A 15,536-nucleotide genomic window follows, 5' to 3' on the forward strand; every position below is an offset into this window, starting at 1 on the left:
ATTAGACTGGAATCTGAATAAAGATACACTGCAGATGAAAGTAAAGCTCAAGAATAATGCATTTACCAAAAGAGGATTGTTGAAGACAATAGCGTCAATTTATGACCCATGCGGATTTGCAGCACCCATAGTCTTACCGGCAAAGCTGCTTTTACAATCTTTGTGGAAAGAAAATAAGAAATGGGATTCACCTGTGTCAAATGAAGTAACGGAAAAATGGGAAATTATCTTGAAAGATCTTGACACAGTGAAAGATATATGTCTACCAAGACTTATGTCGAACAACAAAGATTGTGAACTTCATTGTTTCACAGACGCTTCAGTCGTGGCATATTCAGCAGTGGTTTATTTATTACATGAAAACAATTTAAAGTTTGTAATTGGAAAATCCAGACTAACTCCTATAAAAGATCAAGAAAACTTGAAAATAGCACGATTGGAATTACTAGGAGTTGTCATTGGAAATAGATTACTACAATATGTGGCGAAATATCTCCCAATAAAGGTAACTAAGCAAGTGCTATGGTGTGACAGTCAAATCGTATTAAGCTGGTACAAATCGAATAAGCTGTTAGTACCGTTTGTAGCACGAAGGATAGAAGAAATCAAACGTAATAAAGATTTGGATATGAGGTACATTCCATCTACATTAAATCCAGCGGATGTGGCAACGAGGCCTCTCAAGTCAAAAGAAGAATTAACCAAATGGCTAAACGGTCCAGCATTTTTGTTACAAGATCCAACTACGTGGCCAAGTTCACCCGTAGTAGAGAATACTCTTTTGACGCGGGAGGGTCTCTCGAATCATAACACACAAGCATCTGAAGAGAAGATTACAGAATTAGCAAGTGAAAAGGAAATAGTTACATCAAATAAAGAAGACATAATGACAGAAATATCAGATAAAGATCATCTTGCACAAACGAATATAAATAATAAAATAAAGTCAGAAGTACAAGAGATAATAAAAGTCCAAAAACAATACTTCCCGGAGGAAAGTGGTGGCAAAAGAACACACCTCACTAGAAACTTAGGACTATTTACCGACATAGATGGAGTACTTAGATCTGAAGGACGTTTGACACATTCAGACTTGTCATATGAAACAAAACATCCAATCTTATTACCTAGAAATTGTGAATTTACCAATAAGGTCATAAAAAGAATACATGAAGAAAATTATCATGTAGGAGTACCACATACATTAAGTAAAGTGAGACAACGGTTTTGGATTCCACAAGGTAGAGCACAAGTTCAGAAAATCATAAATAAATGTCCACAATGTGTAAAACACGGAGGAGGAGCTTACACTTTACCCAACACACCTGCTTTACCTCCAGAGAGAGTAAAATATGAGACACCTTTTACTTATGTTGGAATGGATTACTTCGGACCTATGGTAGTCAAATCAGATAAAAGTCAAGAAAAACGTTGGGTCTGTTTATTCACTTGTTTAGTGGTACGTGCCATTCACCTTGAGATAGTAAAAGATATGTCTACGGATGAATGTTCTTTGGCGTTTCGAAGATTTGTTGCAGCTAGAGGAACTCCTTCAATAATAGTGTCGGATAATGCACTTCAATTTAAACTACTGTCGGAAGTAGTGACTGGAATTAATTCATCATCAAAAGGAGTACAATGGAAATTTATTCCTCAATTAGCACCCTGGCATGGGGGAGTGTATGAACGCTTAGTAGCGATAGTGAAACATTGTCTTAAGCGAACCCTTGAAAAACATTTACTAGGGGACAATCAGCTGTTAACAATCATCAAAGAAGTACAGGCCATAGTAAATACTAGACCTTTGACTTATGTAGGAAATGATCAAGGACATATTTTAAAACCGGCGGATTTTCTGACACCTGGAAGGTGTATTAATATTGACAATTTAGAAGAAAGGATCTCATCTTCAAGTACCTCTACTAAGCAACAACTGTTAGAAGGTTGGAAGAGAGGTGAAATGATTATGAATGAATATAAAGACATGTTTATAAATCAATACCTACTGAGTTTAAGAGAACGATATAATCATTCACCAAAACAAGCTAGAGTAAAAGCAAAAATTGCGCCATGCATTGGTGACATTGTACAGATCAAAGGAGAAAGTAAAAACAGGGGAAATTGGAAAGTGGGTCGTATAACAGAGCTACTTAAAGGAATAGACGGATTATGTAGAGTAGCAAAAGTAAAAGTGGGTGAGGCAATATTCACAAGGTCTATTGCACATTTGTATCCCCTAGAAGCAGAAGAGTCTCTGTTATCTGAAGACCTCATGAAAGATCAATCGTGTATCAAACAATCGTTAAACTCACCATATGGTAGCAATAACCTAGATCAAGAATTGTCATTAAAAATAAGAGAACCTATGATTTCATCAGAGAATGAAATAGATAGAGCTATAATTAACGAAATGGATGTAACGAAGCATAAAGAAGTAATGGACGATACAGAGAGGCATGAGGACATAGATATGTTAAATGATGATGAAATAATGGATGGTTCAGATGAGATAAGCCACATGGACATCTCAGATGAAATGATAGAAAGTCCAACAGAAGTAAACGAAGTGATGGAAGACCATGAGCAAAAGGAAATACAGGAAGAGTCGATGACTGGAAAGGGAAACCATAAGAGGGCAGCGGCGGTTCAAGCAATGAAAAGAATAAAAGATTGGACGCGCCACTTAATGCTCACCTTAACTCAACATTAATTTTCCTCGACGGGTGTGTCGCGACATATCGCGAATCACCTACTATAAAAAACCTTCCTTCCGTTTCACACTGTCTATGGTAAGACTTCCTTCTGTTATATTATCTATGATAAAGGACGCTTTTTCCTGTTGCGACTGGTGTACAACTACTTGCTGTTATGAAAAAGTATTTCTTTGAGTGTGTCAATAAATATATAGTGAAGTACAAGACGCTACACTGCAAATTGAGAGCTAAGTATAATTAGTAAAAAAGATAATAATATAAGTCACAAGGGAAATAAAACAAATATGATTCCCTATGAAAGATTTGACGTTGATATACAAGTACATTATAGTTTCAATAAAATCGAATGATAAAGCCATGTACTAGCATAAGACGCCTTGTCTGCGGGAAGGCTGTCATGATAATCTTGCTTATATCAAATAAAGGAGTCTGGTGGTGGACAGACTCAAGTCAATATTTTACTGATTTCCTCTGGGTCGGGCGCTGTTGCGGTCGGAGGAAAAGCATGCCGGCCATAAGAACGCTCGACCAGAGATGCTGTTGCTAGCGCTGTCGGGGTCGAAGACATAAAGATTCGGTCGGTCTTGACAGCGTTAGATCAGAGATGCCTTGCGAGGTTTTGTCGGGTAAGGGGCATAGAAGTCCGCCGACTATAAGAAAGTTAATTCAATGGTGGTAACCTGCTCGGAGGAGAGGTTAATGATAATAGTTTCTGTTAGGAGCTAGCGCTACTCCTCATGGCTGACGAGCTATGAACAGACGATGTGTGGAGTCCAGCACAATAAATGGGATATTGTAACAAACAAGTTACTGTGTATATTACAATAATCAAATACATGAATGGGTCACGCACTACTAAGGTGCCTGATTGAGTCATGTACATACATAAACTGTTAATACATGTGCTTTGGTATAATAATAAATTCTGAGACATCTATAAATATAAAATCGTGATGTACTTAGTGACTATTGAGGAGTCAATGTGTACCTTTTACAATACAGGCCCAGCTGTTCTACTAATATGGTCATCACAAAGTACAAAGAGGAGCGCACATGGAGATTGCAGCCGTGGAAGTAAAATTATCAGGTATGAGTCATGTCTTTTTGCTACTGAACTGACACATATCGGAATAATAATAGAAGTAAATAGATTCCTTATTAGTGATGTTAAGATAGTTGAGTTACATCAGATGAATCTAGGCAAGATATACATTTTGTGGCTATCGTACTTTCCCCAGCGATGGGCACAGGGGCCACACTAATGGGAAACGCGTTAATTCGACGTTTTTCATTCGGCCACACTGGGATTATCGCGATCATCAACGGCGTTTCCCGCCGTTTCCCGTTAGTGTGGCCCCGGCATTAGTGATTGCATAGAAATCACTTTCTTAATTTTAGCTAACGGGTTTAAAAAGTTTCTCTATTCATAACATTTAGTCCTATAGTTGGTCAAACCAATTTGTCAGTCAGTAACAACCAGGAAAATTATACTCATCCCTTTCTTTTGGGCGCTAGTACTAGTATAAGACAAAGATAGTATGATTCTTTCTGTCTATGTTTCAATTGAGAAAGTCCTTTGACAAACTATAAATATATTTAGGAGAAAATGCAGAATTATAAGCCTAACGGTAAATAAAAATATAAATATAAACGTATTTAAAATATAAACATAAATTTTCAAATTAAAGGAAAAATGGAAAAGTTTACACCTCCGGCAGGGCAGGATTCGAACCTGCGACCATTGGAACACCAGTCCAATCGCTCCTGCCAACTGAGCACACCAGTTGCAATGTGCAACTGGCAGAAGCGATTGGACCGGTGTTCCAATGGTCGCAGAATCGAGTCCTGCCGGAGGTGTACATTTTTCCTTTAATTTAAAAATTTGGAGTAACGCTCGCAGAAGTTTTTGCTTCATAAAAAATAGTTTATAAACGTATTTTTAATTAATACATACCAATTTCCAACCCACGATTACCTAATTTAATCAAACCCTATAGATTTTCTTTTATTTAAATTCCATTTCTCCTTGAAGCGATCAGAAGATTCTAGGATGGAGTTAAAGTTAAGGTCCTAAATGAGCGTTTCTTAAAAAAAATGCCACTTATTAATTTTGTATGTTTTTTATAAATTTTGTATTATTTCTACTCAGAATTACTCTTTCGATCCTAATGGGATAAAAAATATCCCAAGGTTTTTTTTTCTATTGTGTTACCATTTCCCCATATACTTTGTATGGCGGTAACAAAAAGGAAAGTTTGAAAAATGTATGGTGGGACACTTTTTTTCTCCTATAAGGATGAAAAGGGCTCGTGATCCTGACTAGAAATAATAAAAAAGTGGCAAAAAAGGTCACAGTCACATCAAAAAATGGCAAAAAAAAGAAACGCTCAAATATATAAATAAATTTATGGAAATGCATATCGAATTAGGGCTCTACCTATGCTTAATACGGATAGGTAGAGCCTTAATGCTCTCAGCTACATAGGTAAGTTAGTTCTCTAGAGCTCGCTTGAGCCTTTTCTTAAGGCCCAAGACTATGCAGTTTTTTTGTACAAGAATCGGCAATTTTTGTATGTATTATTTTGTTTCAATAATAGCAAAGATAGATATAACTCCGTAATAGATGGATACAGTCTAAGGAAAAAACCTGCCTCGAAAATCAAGAAAATTTGATTCTCGTTCAGAGGGCGCTACTAGCTTTGGCCTACTGTCGTATATCGTTACTCGGCCAAAGAACCCGTCGGCGAATCGTCGGCGAAACAAAAATCGGCGAATTTTTTTTCGGCATACCAATAGGGCACCGTTTGTGGGATATTCGAAAATAACGATGTATAAAATGTGAAACGTTATTCGACTAAACATTGCTTAAACGAAAAGATTACTCTGCCAAATGAAAATCGTCCAGTAATAGTTCTGCTAATTTACACAGAAGCGAACTGAACTGTATGTGAACCAAAAGTCTGCGTAACGTTAGTCGACCAAAAGTTACATCTACAAATAAATCACTGCGAACCGATGTTCGGCGAATCTTTGTCTGCGAATCGATAATCTGCTAAAAATTATTCGAAGAATCATTAGGTACCCATGGGCCTTTAGAGTATGCTTTCTCTATCACCCTATTTCTACCTAGCAGAGAGAATAGAGTGTGTAGAGGGTTATGTCATAGTAAATTTTGTAGTCACAGCAAAGATAGATATAACTCCATAATAGATGGATACAGTCTAAGGAAAAAACGTGCCTCGAAAATCAAGAAATTTTGATTCTCGTTCAGAGGGCGCTACTAGCTTTGGCCTACTGTCGTATAGATGGCGTTGACGGTTTCGTTTGTTATTTAACAATTTTAACGCATATCAGTGAAAGAACATGCCTAAAAATCATAAAAATAATTAATGCAAATAAAAAACTCATTTATCCATATTTAAATACATTTTATCGTATTTTTATAAATATTTATTTTTAGTTTTAAAGTGTGTTGACAGATGGCAGTGAATTTACTGGGGTTACAAAATTTACTATGACAGTACCGCTCTAGTATAAGTTACTCTATGGTAACAGTAAATTTACTGCCATCTATCGACACAGGATTAAAACTAAAAAACCGGCCAAGTGCGAGTCGGACTCGCGCACGAAGGGTTCCGTACCATTACGGAAAAAAACAGCAAAAACATCACGTTTGTTGTATGGGAGCCCCATTTAAATATTTATATTATTCTGTTTTTAGTATTTGTTGTTATAGCGGCAACAGAAATACATCATCTGTGAAAATTTTAACTGTCTAGCTATCACGGTTCATGAGATACAGCCTGGTGACAGACAGACAGACGGACAGACGGACAGCGGAGTCTTAGTAATAGGGTACCGTTTTTACCCTTTGGGTACGGAACCCTAAAAATGAAAATGTATAAAAATGTCAAAAATGTTTATACAGGGTGTCCTTAGCCATTGGACAAAGCCGAAATGTATATGTATATATCATAACAACCGGTGTAGCAGTTACGAAGAAATTAACAAATTACGATTTTTTACTTTGGAGCAGCCTGTATATAGCTCCTGAGGTAAAAAATTGTATGAAACCTTCTTCGACCTTATTGATTATCTTTTTTATTTATGACATTAATAAGATTCTGACTTTTGACAAATGTCATCATTGCCGCACATTTTGTCAAAAACACCAATGATTAATACAGTATGTTTCTTTCTATTGTCGATCATTGGAATTAATTTTTGTTTGAAAATTAATTTTTTTATCTTGTTCTAATTAAAAAAATATTAACGTAGAGCATTCCTGAGAAGTAACCCTACGTGGGATTTCAGGGTTTTTCCAATGGTATACAGGGTGAGTATACCTGTTTTTTTTATATATTAAACAGTGACTGAGTATAGGTCAAAGGTATGGCGCCATCTATTCGAACATATTTTTTTCTTGATTTTCCGAGGCACTTTTTTCCTTTACTTATCCTTTCCTTTTCTTTTGTACTTTACTTATATATATTAGCTCCGTACATACTACCTAGTCTTTGCTACCTAGGGTCCATTACAGTGGCATCTTACTTCTACTGCTACTGTTGATTCCATCTCTCTTCCTTATTTCCTATAATAGGTTAATATACACATGCAGAAAAACCAGAGTTACATACATATTTCGTTTCCGAAACATAAGGATACTGGATTAAAGATAAGGATAATTTCTAACTTATGACTTATCGGGAATTAAAACCAAAATCCATTATTTTCCAGGATCGCCACTTAGAACGATGGGCAGTTGGTTGAGTTACCTGTTGTGGGGCGGGGACCCAGACGCGGTAAACTCGCTCTCAGGGCTCACACGGCGTGAGGTGCACGCCGTGCAACGCTCTTGGGCGCCCGTCTTTACACACCCAGTTGCTAATGGAACAGAACTCCTCAAAAGGTAACCTTAAAAAAAACTTAGAATATAAAAATTACCTAACACTTTTGGTAGCAACGATATTTTATTACATGATTCCGTGGCAAATCTAGCGCTACGTCCAACAGAGTTCCGAGTTTCAGTTCTCTAAGCATAACTCTTCGACGAGAGTAATCTCGGCCCAATTCGAACAATGCTTGTAAGATGTAACACCGATACGATACCGATCTGTCACGTTTGAGACTGACAGATCAGTATCGTATCAGTGTAATATCTTATAAGCATTATTTGAATTGGGCCGGTTATCGTGACATAAAGACATTTGTGTATGCAATGTTAAAAAAAAATAGGACCGGTTCCAAGCATTAAAAATATTCCTGTATAAAATCCATGTATTATACCTTTATTATATTCAACCGATCCAAATGTGCATATAAATATATTGACTGTACCTAATGACAGTTCGGCCCACAATACAGAGGAACCTTGGAGCCAAGTGTCACATCTTCTAATTGGTATTGAATGTAGTGTCCCCAATTGAATACAAGTCGATTCAATTCGCTCCCATTGAGCTGCTGGTTGAATACGCTTTGTAGACATGAATCAGAGTGGCAACTATACCTACTCGCATAGCTATAAGTTCCAGATGCCATCGGTAAACTCGTTCGATTGTTTACCATATTCCCGTGCAATAAATACACCGTTCCAATATGCTATGGCATATACCTATGGATATACATATAGATACTTAATTATTATGAGTGTTAGGTTAAAATTTTACGGTTACTATTACTATTTTACGGTACCAACAGCGAATGGACTTTGTGTTTGTTTCTCTTTCTTTTTCATTATTACCTACATACCTATTTAATATAGAATTTAATATAATCTCTCATACTTGGCAGCAGGTTTTTTCATGTATCAGTGAGTATGTTTGTTTAGGTGAATCCGTTTGCAAAATGGCAGACCTTACAGTCATATTCTCTGCAATACTTGTGAATCTTCATAATCTACTCTGGAGTAGTTCAACATGTTAATAATATAATATCAATTGGTCAAACTTACCACGTAATGACATAGTAAAACTACAAGTGGTATTAGTATTATAGACCGCATCAAAGCTGCCGACCGATAACGTGCAACATGTGCCTGCAACTTAGATCGAACTCCTTTCGAGATAGTTATAGTTATCTCTTATAAATATTGATATACATGCGTTTTAACCATAGAAACTGTACGATACTCAGCGACAACAAATTATATTTGGCTAAGAAGGTGGTCGTGTACGAACGCGTATGGCAAAATAGTTTTTAGCTTATTTAAATAGTTCAAAGGTAAAATCAAGAGCCGCAAAAGCGAAATTGATGTTTCCTTAAGTCGAATCCAAGGGAGTCAATGCAGTCAAATATTATGCAACAAGTAGGTATAGGTACGTACGACTAATTAATGACATAATGACTTTGAAACCTTTATTATTAAAGAAGGTACTTAATTGATTTTTACACTCGAACCATAATTTGTTTTTGCTGCATTCGTCAACAAAAATCAATAAGGACAACATTTTTTATTTTCATAGGTCATGAGGTCACAGATTTTTTGTTTTCTATCATCATATTGTTGAAAAGGTAATTTAAATATGAGGATGTGAATTTTTTGCTTTGCTTTGTTATAAAAATAACACCGATTTTTTTGCAGGCTATTCCGCGCCTATCCCGAAACGCGTGAGTTTTTCAAAATGGTCCGAAAGCTGCCGGAACACGAATACGAGTCCAACATGCAATTTAAAGCGCATGTTATCAACTTGATGAACTCCATCGATCTGGCGGTGGGACACATGAACCAGCCAGATATGGTCGCAGCTATGATGGAAAAAATAGGAGAGTCTCACAAAAAGAGGAAGATTAGTGAGCGACACTTTTTAGTGAGTTTTGCAATTTATCAATTGAACTGTATTTACGTGAGGTTAAGCACCTCCAAACCACGGGACCTAAATGTCGCCAAGTTGTAAAAGTGCACAGTCACAAAAAACTCGGGAAGTAGTGAGGTACAGTTAATGTGAGTGTTACCTACGATTTTTTAATTTAATATTATTGCAAAGTATTAAAAAAATACTAATAATTCGTTTACACGCATAATGCCTCGGCCAAGAAACGCACGCTTCACACGCTCAGAGCATGCGTTTCGGGTAAAAAACATAAAATCGTATTCCGACTATGAAAAAGTAAATGGTCACATTGGCTCCAGCCATTGATTGATTGATGCCAGCAAGTTGTTCAAATAGATCTATGCAAGTCATGTAACTAAACATTTTTTTCACCACGTTTTTGCTAATAATGTTTTCTTTTTCTCCTTTTTCCGAGTTAGAATACCTAAGTAATATGCTAATTAATTACCGCGCTTATATGAATCATCAGTACCTATATTTGTTTCACTCTGTAAGCATATCAGGCTGAGTTGAACAGGTGACCACTTTGCAGCTTTCATTATGCATGGGTTTTCCGGTCGTCCTGAAAACTAGCGCAATGACAAAAATGCTGTCGTAATTTGGTGTTTTTCTTGAATTGTAAAGAACTATCTTTCCCAAGAAAAACATTTATTATTCGTAAAAATAAATTACCTTTTTAAATATTATTTTGTGCCATGTTAAAATTTGTTAAATGGTATTTTCGAACGCCACTTACAATCGTTTTGTGTTGAATAAAATTTTGTTTTGTTACAGGAACTGAAAGACGTGCTAATAAAAATGTTTATTGAAGTACTTAAATTTGATGACTCTAAATTAGGCGCCTGGTCGAAAACCGTCGATTTCTGGTACAAACACATATTCACAAGCCTAAATTGATCTTATTCATGAATGACATAGAATCATAGATGATAGTAACTAGAATCCAGTGATATGATAGTAAAGCGAGTAAAGCAAACCCGACTTTTCTGTTTCTTAAAATTATTTATATTTTTTTATCTATGGAAGGTAAAAGTCCTAGTGCTCGACATGTTAGTGCCCAATAGGGAGATGACATCACTACAATGTAATCGTGCAGGTACCTGTAGTTAATACTGTAACAGTTATATTTTATGAAATAGTTTTAATTTGGAACAACATATATTATAAATTAAATAAACCTACAGTAAACTTATCACTAAAACTAAAACTAAATTTATAAAACATGCTCCCCAGGTCGCCTTTACGCGTTATGGTGTCCAGAAGGCTGGCAGCTGTACCTGTTTGGATGGCCAGGCTTTTTTTCTGGCCGAAGCAGGTAACTGCCAGCCCACTAGTCACCTGAGGTATCTGATCTATAAGGCGCTGAGAAGTCTCTTAATTGAAGATTCGCTGGGCCCCCACGGTCCGAGAGTTTCTTCACCAAACGTCGACACGCCAAATATATTTAGCCCCGCCGAGGACAGCCTACATATTTACGCCGTTTGTTCTGATATTATATTGTACCAATGTACACAATTATGGCTTTTTGTAAAATTAGGTTAGGAAATAACATTATTTTAATCGTTGACCAGTAGCAGTAGGTAGGTATTTTGACTATTTTGTTAATTTTGTTAAGGTAGGGTTTTGTACTTTGCTTTTTTTTTATAAAATGGCAACATCAGGTACAAATAAAATAATTTAATAGTTAAATGCATTTTTTTTTTGTCGACGTCTAATTGCCCTTTTCATCTTCTCATAAAACTATAATGGTATTTTCTGTATGACACTCCTAACTGATCTGAAACATATGACTGCCCAAGAAACTTAGTAAAGTACTCATTATATAATTCTTGATACTGAATGATAGTTATTTGTACAACAAGAGAGCAAAGTTTGATATATTTTCCAGTGCTTATTTTGAGTCCCGTGCAAGCGAAAGATCTTATAATAGAAAAAAATTAATTTAGAATCTTGAGCGTAGTAAGGGACTCAAAAGCGCACGCGATGTAAATAACTTTGATCTCGTGTAGTACATACAACTTTTCACCTCAGCAGTGAGAACATATTAGACACCCTGAAAAATGTAATCCTTCTTCATCACTTATTCACTAATGTTTTCTTAAGATATTCTAATAATTAAGTTTAATTGCCGCAATCAGACACAAAAACAAAAAGAAACAAATTTCAGTAAAATAATATGGAAATAACGAACATCAATTGACACTTCAATCGACAACTTTTTTTATATAAAAAAACTGTAAGATACGGGCCCTACGGGCCGAATTGCGGATACTAATTTGTCAACTATTGTAAAGATTGTTAAAAGTATAATTATTTATTTTGCGTGATAATCTGTGTATTTTTCAAGTTCATCATTTTAATTATACAATAAAATACGTAAAATATAGTGTTTTTATCAAATTTTAAACTTTATTTTCATTAATTAATTATTAAGAATTCGTACTCGTACAGTGCTTTGGAACGATGCGTGCAGATTATACTGACGTTTTTCAGGGGTCTATTATAATTATAAACCGTCAATATACCGTTGAATGTTGTTTAAACTTCTTTCTCCTAACGATGTGAAAGGTACAGAGAAAATAGAATCCGAGTATTTCGAACTTGTATTAGGCCCCGCATGTTGAAATTACATTTGAATATAAAGGTCAGTTAAATGTCATTTTGTCTCACTCAGTGAGCAAAATGCGATCCAGCCTTCACCACTGGAGGGCTTCATCACTTTTTCTTTAATATATGACATCTATTTCAGTTTATAATTTATATACAGGAGTGTGACTACTTAAAAACACAAATCAAAATATTTAATAAAATAATTTGATTTGTTCCCAAAGTTGTGTACTTTGTTCTTCTTGAAAGGTAAGTTAAAAATGGTAACTGCAAAAATGACTGCACTGCAAGTGCAAATATCTGTAGAGGACATATCGTTATTTGTCGGTTTACATGCTCGTAAAAACATAAAAGTACGTGATTATCAGCTATCCGCGATACACGGCCAGTATTATTTTTGTCACAGAGAGAGTCGCGCGCATTCTCTCCATTATAATAACCTCAAAATATTCCAGACAAATCGGGCGGGAAAAAAAGAGCACGAAAACAAACGTTAATCGAAGTGAGTATTTACACAAGCGTAATGATTACATGGATGTAATAAAAACTTGTTTACTGTTGAGGACGGTAAATATATGAGATTTTCATAAATAATGCGTCACTTGTTACAATAGATAATTTTCGATAGATTTATGAACATTGTAGTATACTTAGTTCAATTTGCCGCCAAAGAATCCTCAGGTCGAAAAGAATTGCTTATCCAAGCCTTTATCGTGAATGATAGAAAAGTGTTTCGTAAACAAACATTAAGGTCATATTAAATATATTAATGACGGGTCACTCATGTATTTTAAGTCGCAAAACGCTCGACATGTTTCACTCCGTACCGAGGAGTGTCTCACGTAGACGTAGGACGTAGGAGTATTATTAATATATAATAGTAGATTATAATTATATTATTGAGGGATTCAAGTGTGTTACGCCCAAGACGGAAATAATGTTGCTACCATGTGACACATATTGCTTTTCACATCACCTATGAGGTAATTATAATGTTTAAAAATATTATTTAAGCTAAAAAAATAATGCGCAAAATAATGTAAAAATTGTGTGCTAGAACAGAAAAGTGTTACTTAGATCCCTCCTAGCAGGGAAGAAAAGTGCCACTTTGATCCCTCCTAGCAGGAAAGAAAAAGCCCTTTTTCGAATTGGTGATGTGAAAAATATATCGCTCGCCGATCCCACTTGATTCGATTGTAAGATTGTGACCGATCAAATCAGGAGGTGCGGACGCAGTAATGCCGCATAAGTACTTAAATATGCGCGTACGGGGGATTTTTTAAATTTTGAGCGCTCGACTGCCACTAAGTACCTATAATCTAAAATTAGTGATTAAATTTTGTGGCTGAGGATACTAGATGAATTTAATTTCTGATCAAATGGTCTAAGTAGTATCTGGTTGTCCCATCTAGAATGGCTTTTACTCATATGATAGAGTTCATTAAACAATTCGAAGAAGCTCTTGTGTATCAAACTCGCAAATACCCAATAATAATAATAATGTGTTTAGTACTCGTAAATAGATTATATTTGGTAGGGTGCTTTACATAGGTATTTACTATTTAATATTATTTTAAAATCCTTCGATTAGGTAAATAGTCCGCACATGCTGAGCCGTGAACGGAGGTTGCATACGACGACAACCAATTCCATTGAAATTTAATAGACATTTAATCCGATTATCGATACTTCGCGCATTTGACGACGCATTTACGGCATTTACAATTGAATTCTGTTTATTTTATTCAAAGGATTCTGTTTATATTTATTTATTTTTATTTAGGATTATGTTTATTTTATTAGTAGCTGCCTTGTTTGAGGCAAATAGCAATGCGTATAAACGTAGATGCGGCAAACATTATGCAAATACGTATACATGACTCGTACATAATATGATAAACATGAAGCGTTATTCTGATCAAAACAACGAGTTTATCAGAAATAAAATTTTATAATCAGCTGCAAATATGTATTTAGTATGCTGTAATAGGGTATTTGACAACATTAAAAAGTATATAACGAATTGCTGTCATCCTGAAAGATAATAAACTAATAAAGTATATTTCACTATATTTGAATATAAATTATGTTTATTTTTAGGAAAATAAACGAATGAAAATTTAATATTTTTTTAAATTTCATCAGGGACGTGAACGCTCTGTGATTGGTCAACGCTCGGATGACGTCACACGCGGGTAAACATTCTTGATTGTATTGAGTGTTTTAACAGTTTGATTAGTATCTCCATAGTCCATACTGCACTTTAGTTTGAAAGAAAAAGTATGCTACTAACTACCTACTAATGCTGAAAGAGCTATGTTATGAGGTTATGTAGTAATACATCAAATACCTAGATCTTGTTTCGTTAAATAACAAAATCCGCTGCTTTAATTACCATATTTATTTACAGTTAAATATTACTTACATCAAAGTGGTCGTCACACATAAAAACATTTGTATGCGCTAAAATGCTCTTTGGGGTCTCTTCGCGCTAGTTTTAAACACACTTCTTTTTTTGGTATTCGTTGGAATGGAAACAAACGATTTGTCTGGATTTTTATAGTCGTACTTGAACATTGCGGCACTATACACCAATATATATCATTTTACAGTGAAATAATGAATTCAATGCACATAAACCATAAGATTAACTAAGGTCATTGACTGAGTTTACTTGGGCGTGACGTCACACGTGTCACGTGATTAGCCCCTTTGCAAAAACAGCGTTTAAGGCGCGTTCAAAATAAATAAACTTTAACATTGGTTTTTTTATATTTAATACAGGAAATTTCACGGAAATATCAATGTAGTGTAATTATTAAGTGATAAACAATCAATTAAAACCATTTTCAAAAATTAGTCAAATAGCCTATTATAGATATTATAAACATTCCACAAATCTTCTTAATAATGACTACTTTGATAAAAGTAGTTTCGCTAGTTATTGATGTTATTGTTTACGTTAGTAGCAATACTAGATTGTTAACCGAGGGATGAAAGGCACTCATTTCTGCAGAGGTAGTTTGGCGCTCGACCGCAGTGAGAGCGCCAATAGTCCGAGGCTGAAGTTATGCCTTTCACCCGAGTTAAACACTACCTTTCATTTCGAATACGAGGAAAGTAAAATGCATGTTTTTATGGTTCCGTACCTCAAAAGCGGAACCCTTATAGGATCACTCGTGCGTCTGTCTGTCTGTCTGTCTGTCCGTCTGTCACAGCCTATTTTCTCCGAAACTACTGGACCAATTAAGTTGAAATTTGGTACACATATGTAAGTTTGTGACCCAAAGATTGAAATGTAACGTAAACAAATTAATTTTAAACACGGGGGCCACTTTGGGGGGTAAATGAGAAAATTTAATAATAAAGTTTGTCAAACTATACA

At 35.4% G+C, this 15,536-nt stretch overlaps 1 protein-coding gene across 3 annotated transcripts in view; it reads left to right on the forward strand.

Moving 5' to 3' along the window:
- Positions 1-7,441: 7,441 nt before the first annotated feature.
- LOC134744288 (globin-like) overlaps positions 7,442-15,536 on the forward strand; it is a 49,780-nt gene continuing 41,685 nt past the window's right edge. Inside the window, exons 1-3 of one of the 3 annotated variants that reach the window (XM_063678047.1) lie at positions 7,442-7,623; positions 9,295-9,520; positions 10,319-10,613. In XM_063678047.1, the coding sequence (XP_063534117.1) occupies positions 7,469-7,623; positions 9,295-9,520; positions 10,319-10,441 (504 nt within the window). In that variant the 5' untranslated portion in view covers positions 7,442-7,468 and the 3' untranslated portion in view covers positions 10,442-10,613. Of the gene's footprint in view, positions 7,624-9,294; positions 9,521-10,318; positions 10,614-12,552; positions 12,654-15,536 lie in introns of those variants that run through there. The other 2 variants (XM_063678044.1, XM_063678046.1) reach the window with 2 other exon arrangements.

Source organism: Cydia strobilella, chromosome 9 (assembly GCF_947568885.1).
Source record: "Cydia strobilella chromosome 9, ilCydStro3.1, whole genome shotgun sequence".
NCBI classification, from domain to species: Eukaryota; Metazoa; Arthropoda; class Insecta; order Lepidoptera; family Tortricidae; genus Cydia; species Cydia strobilella.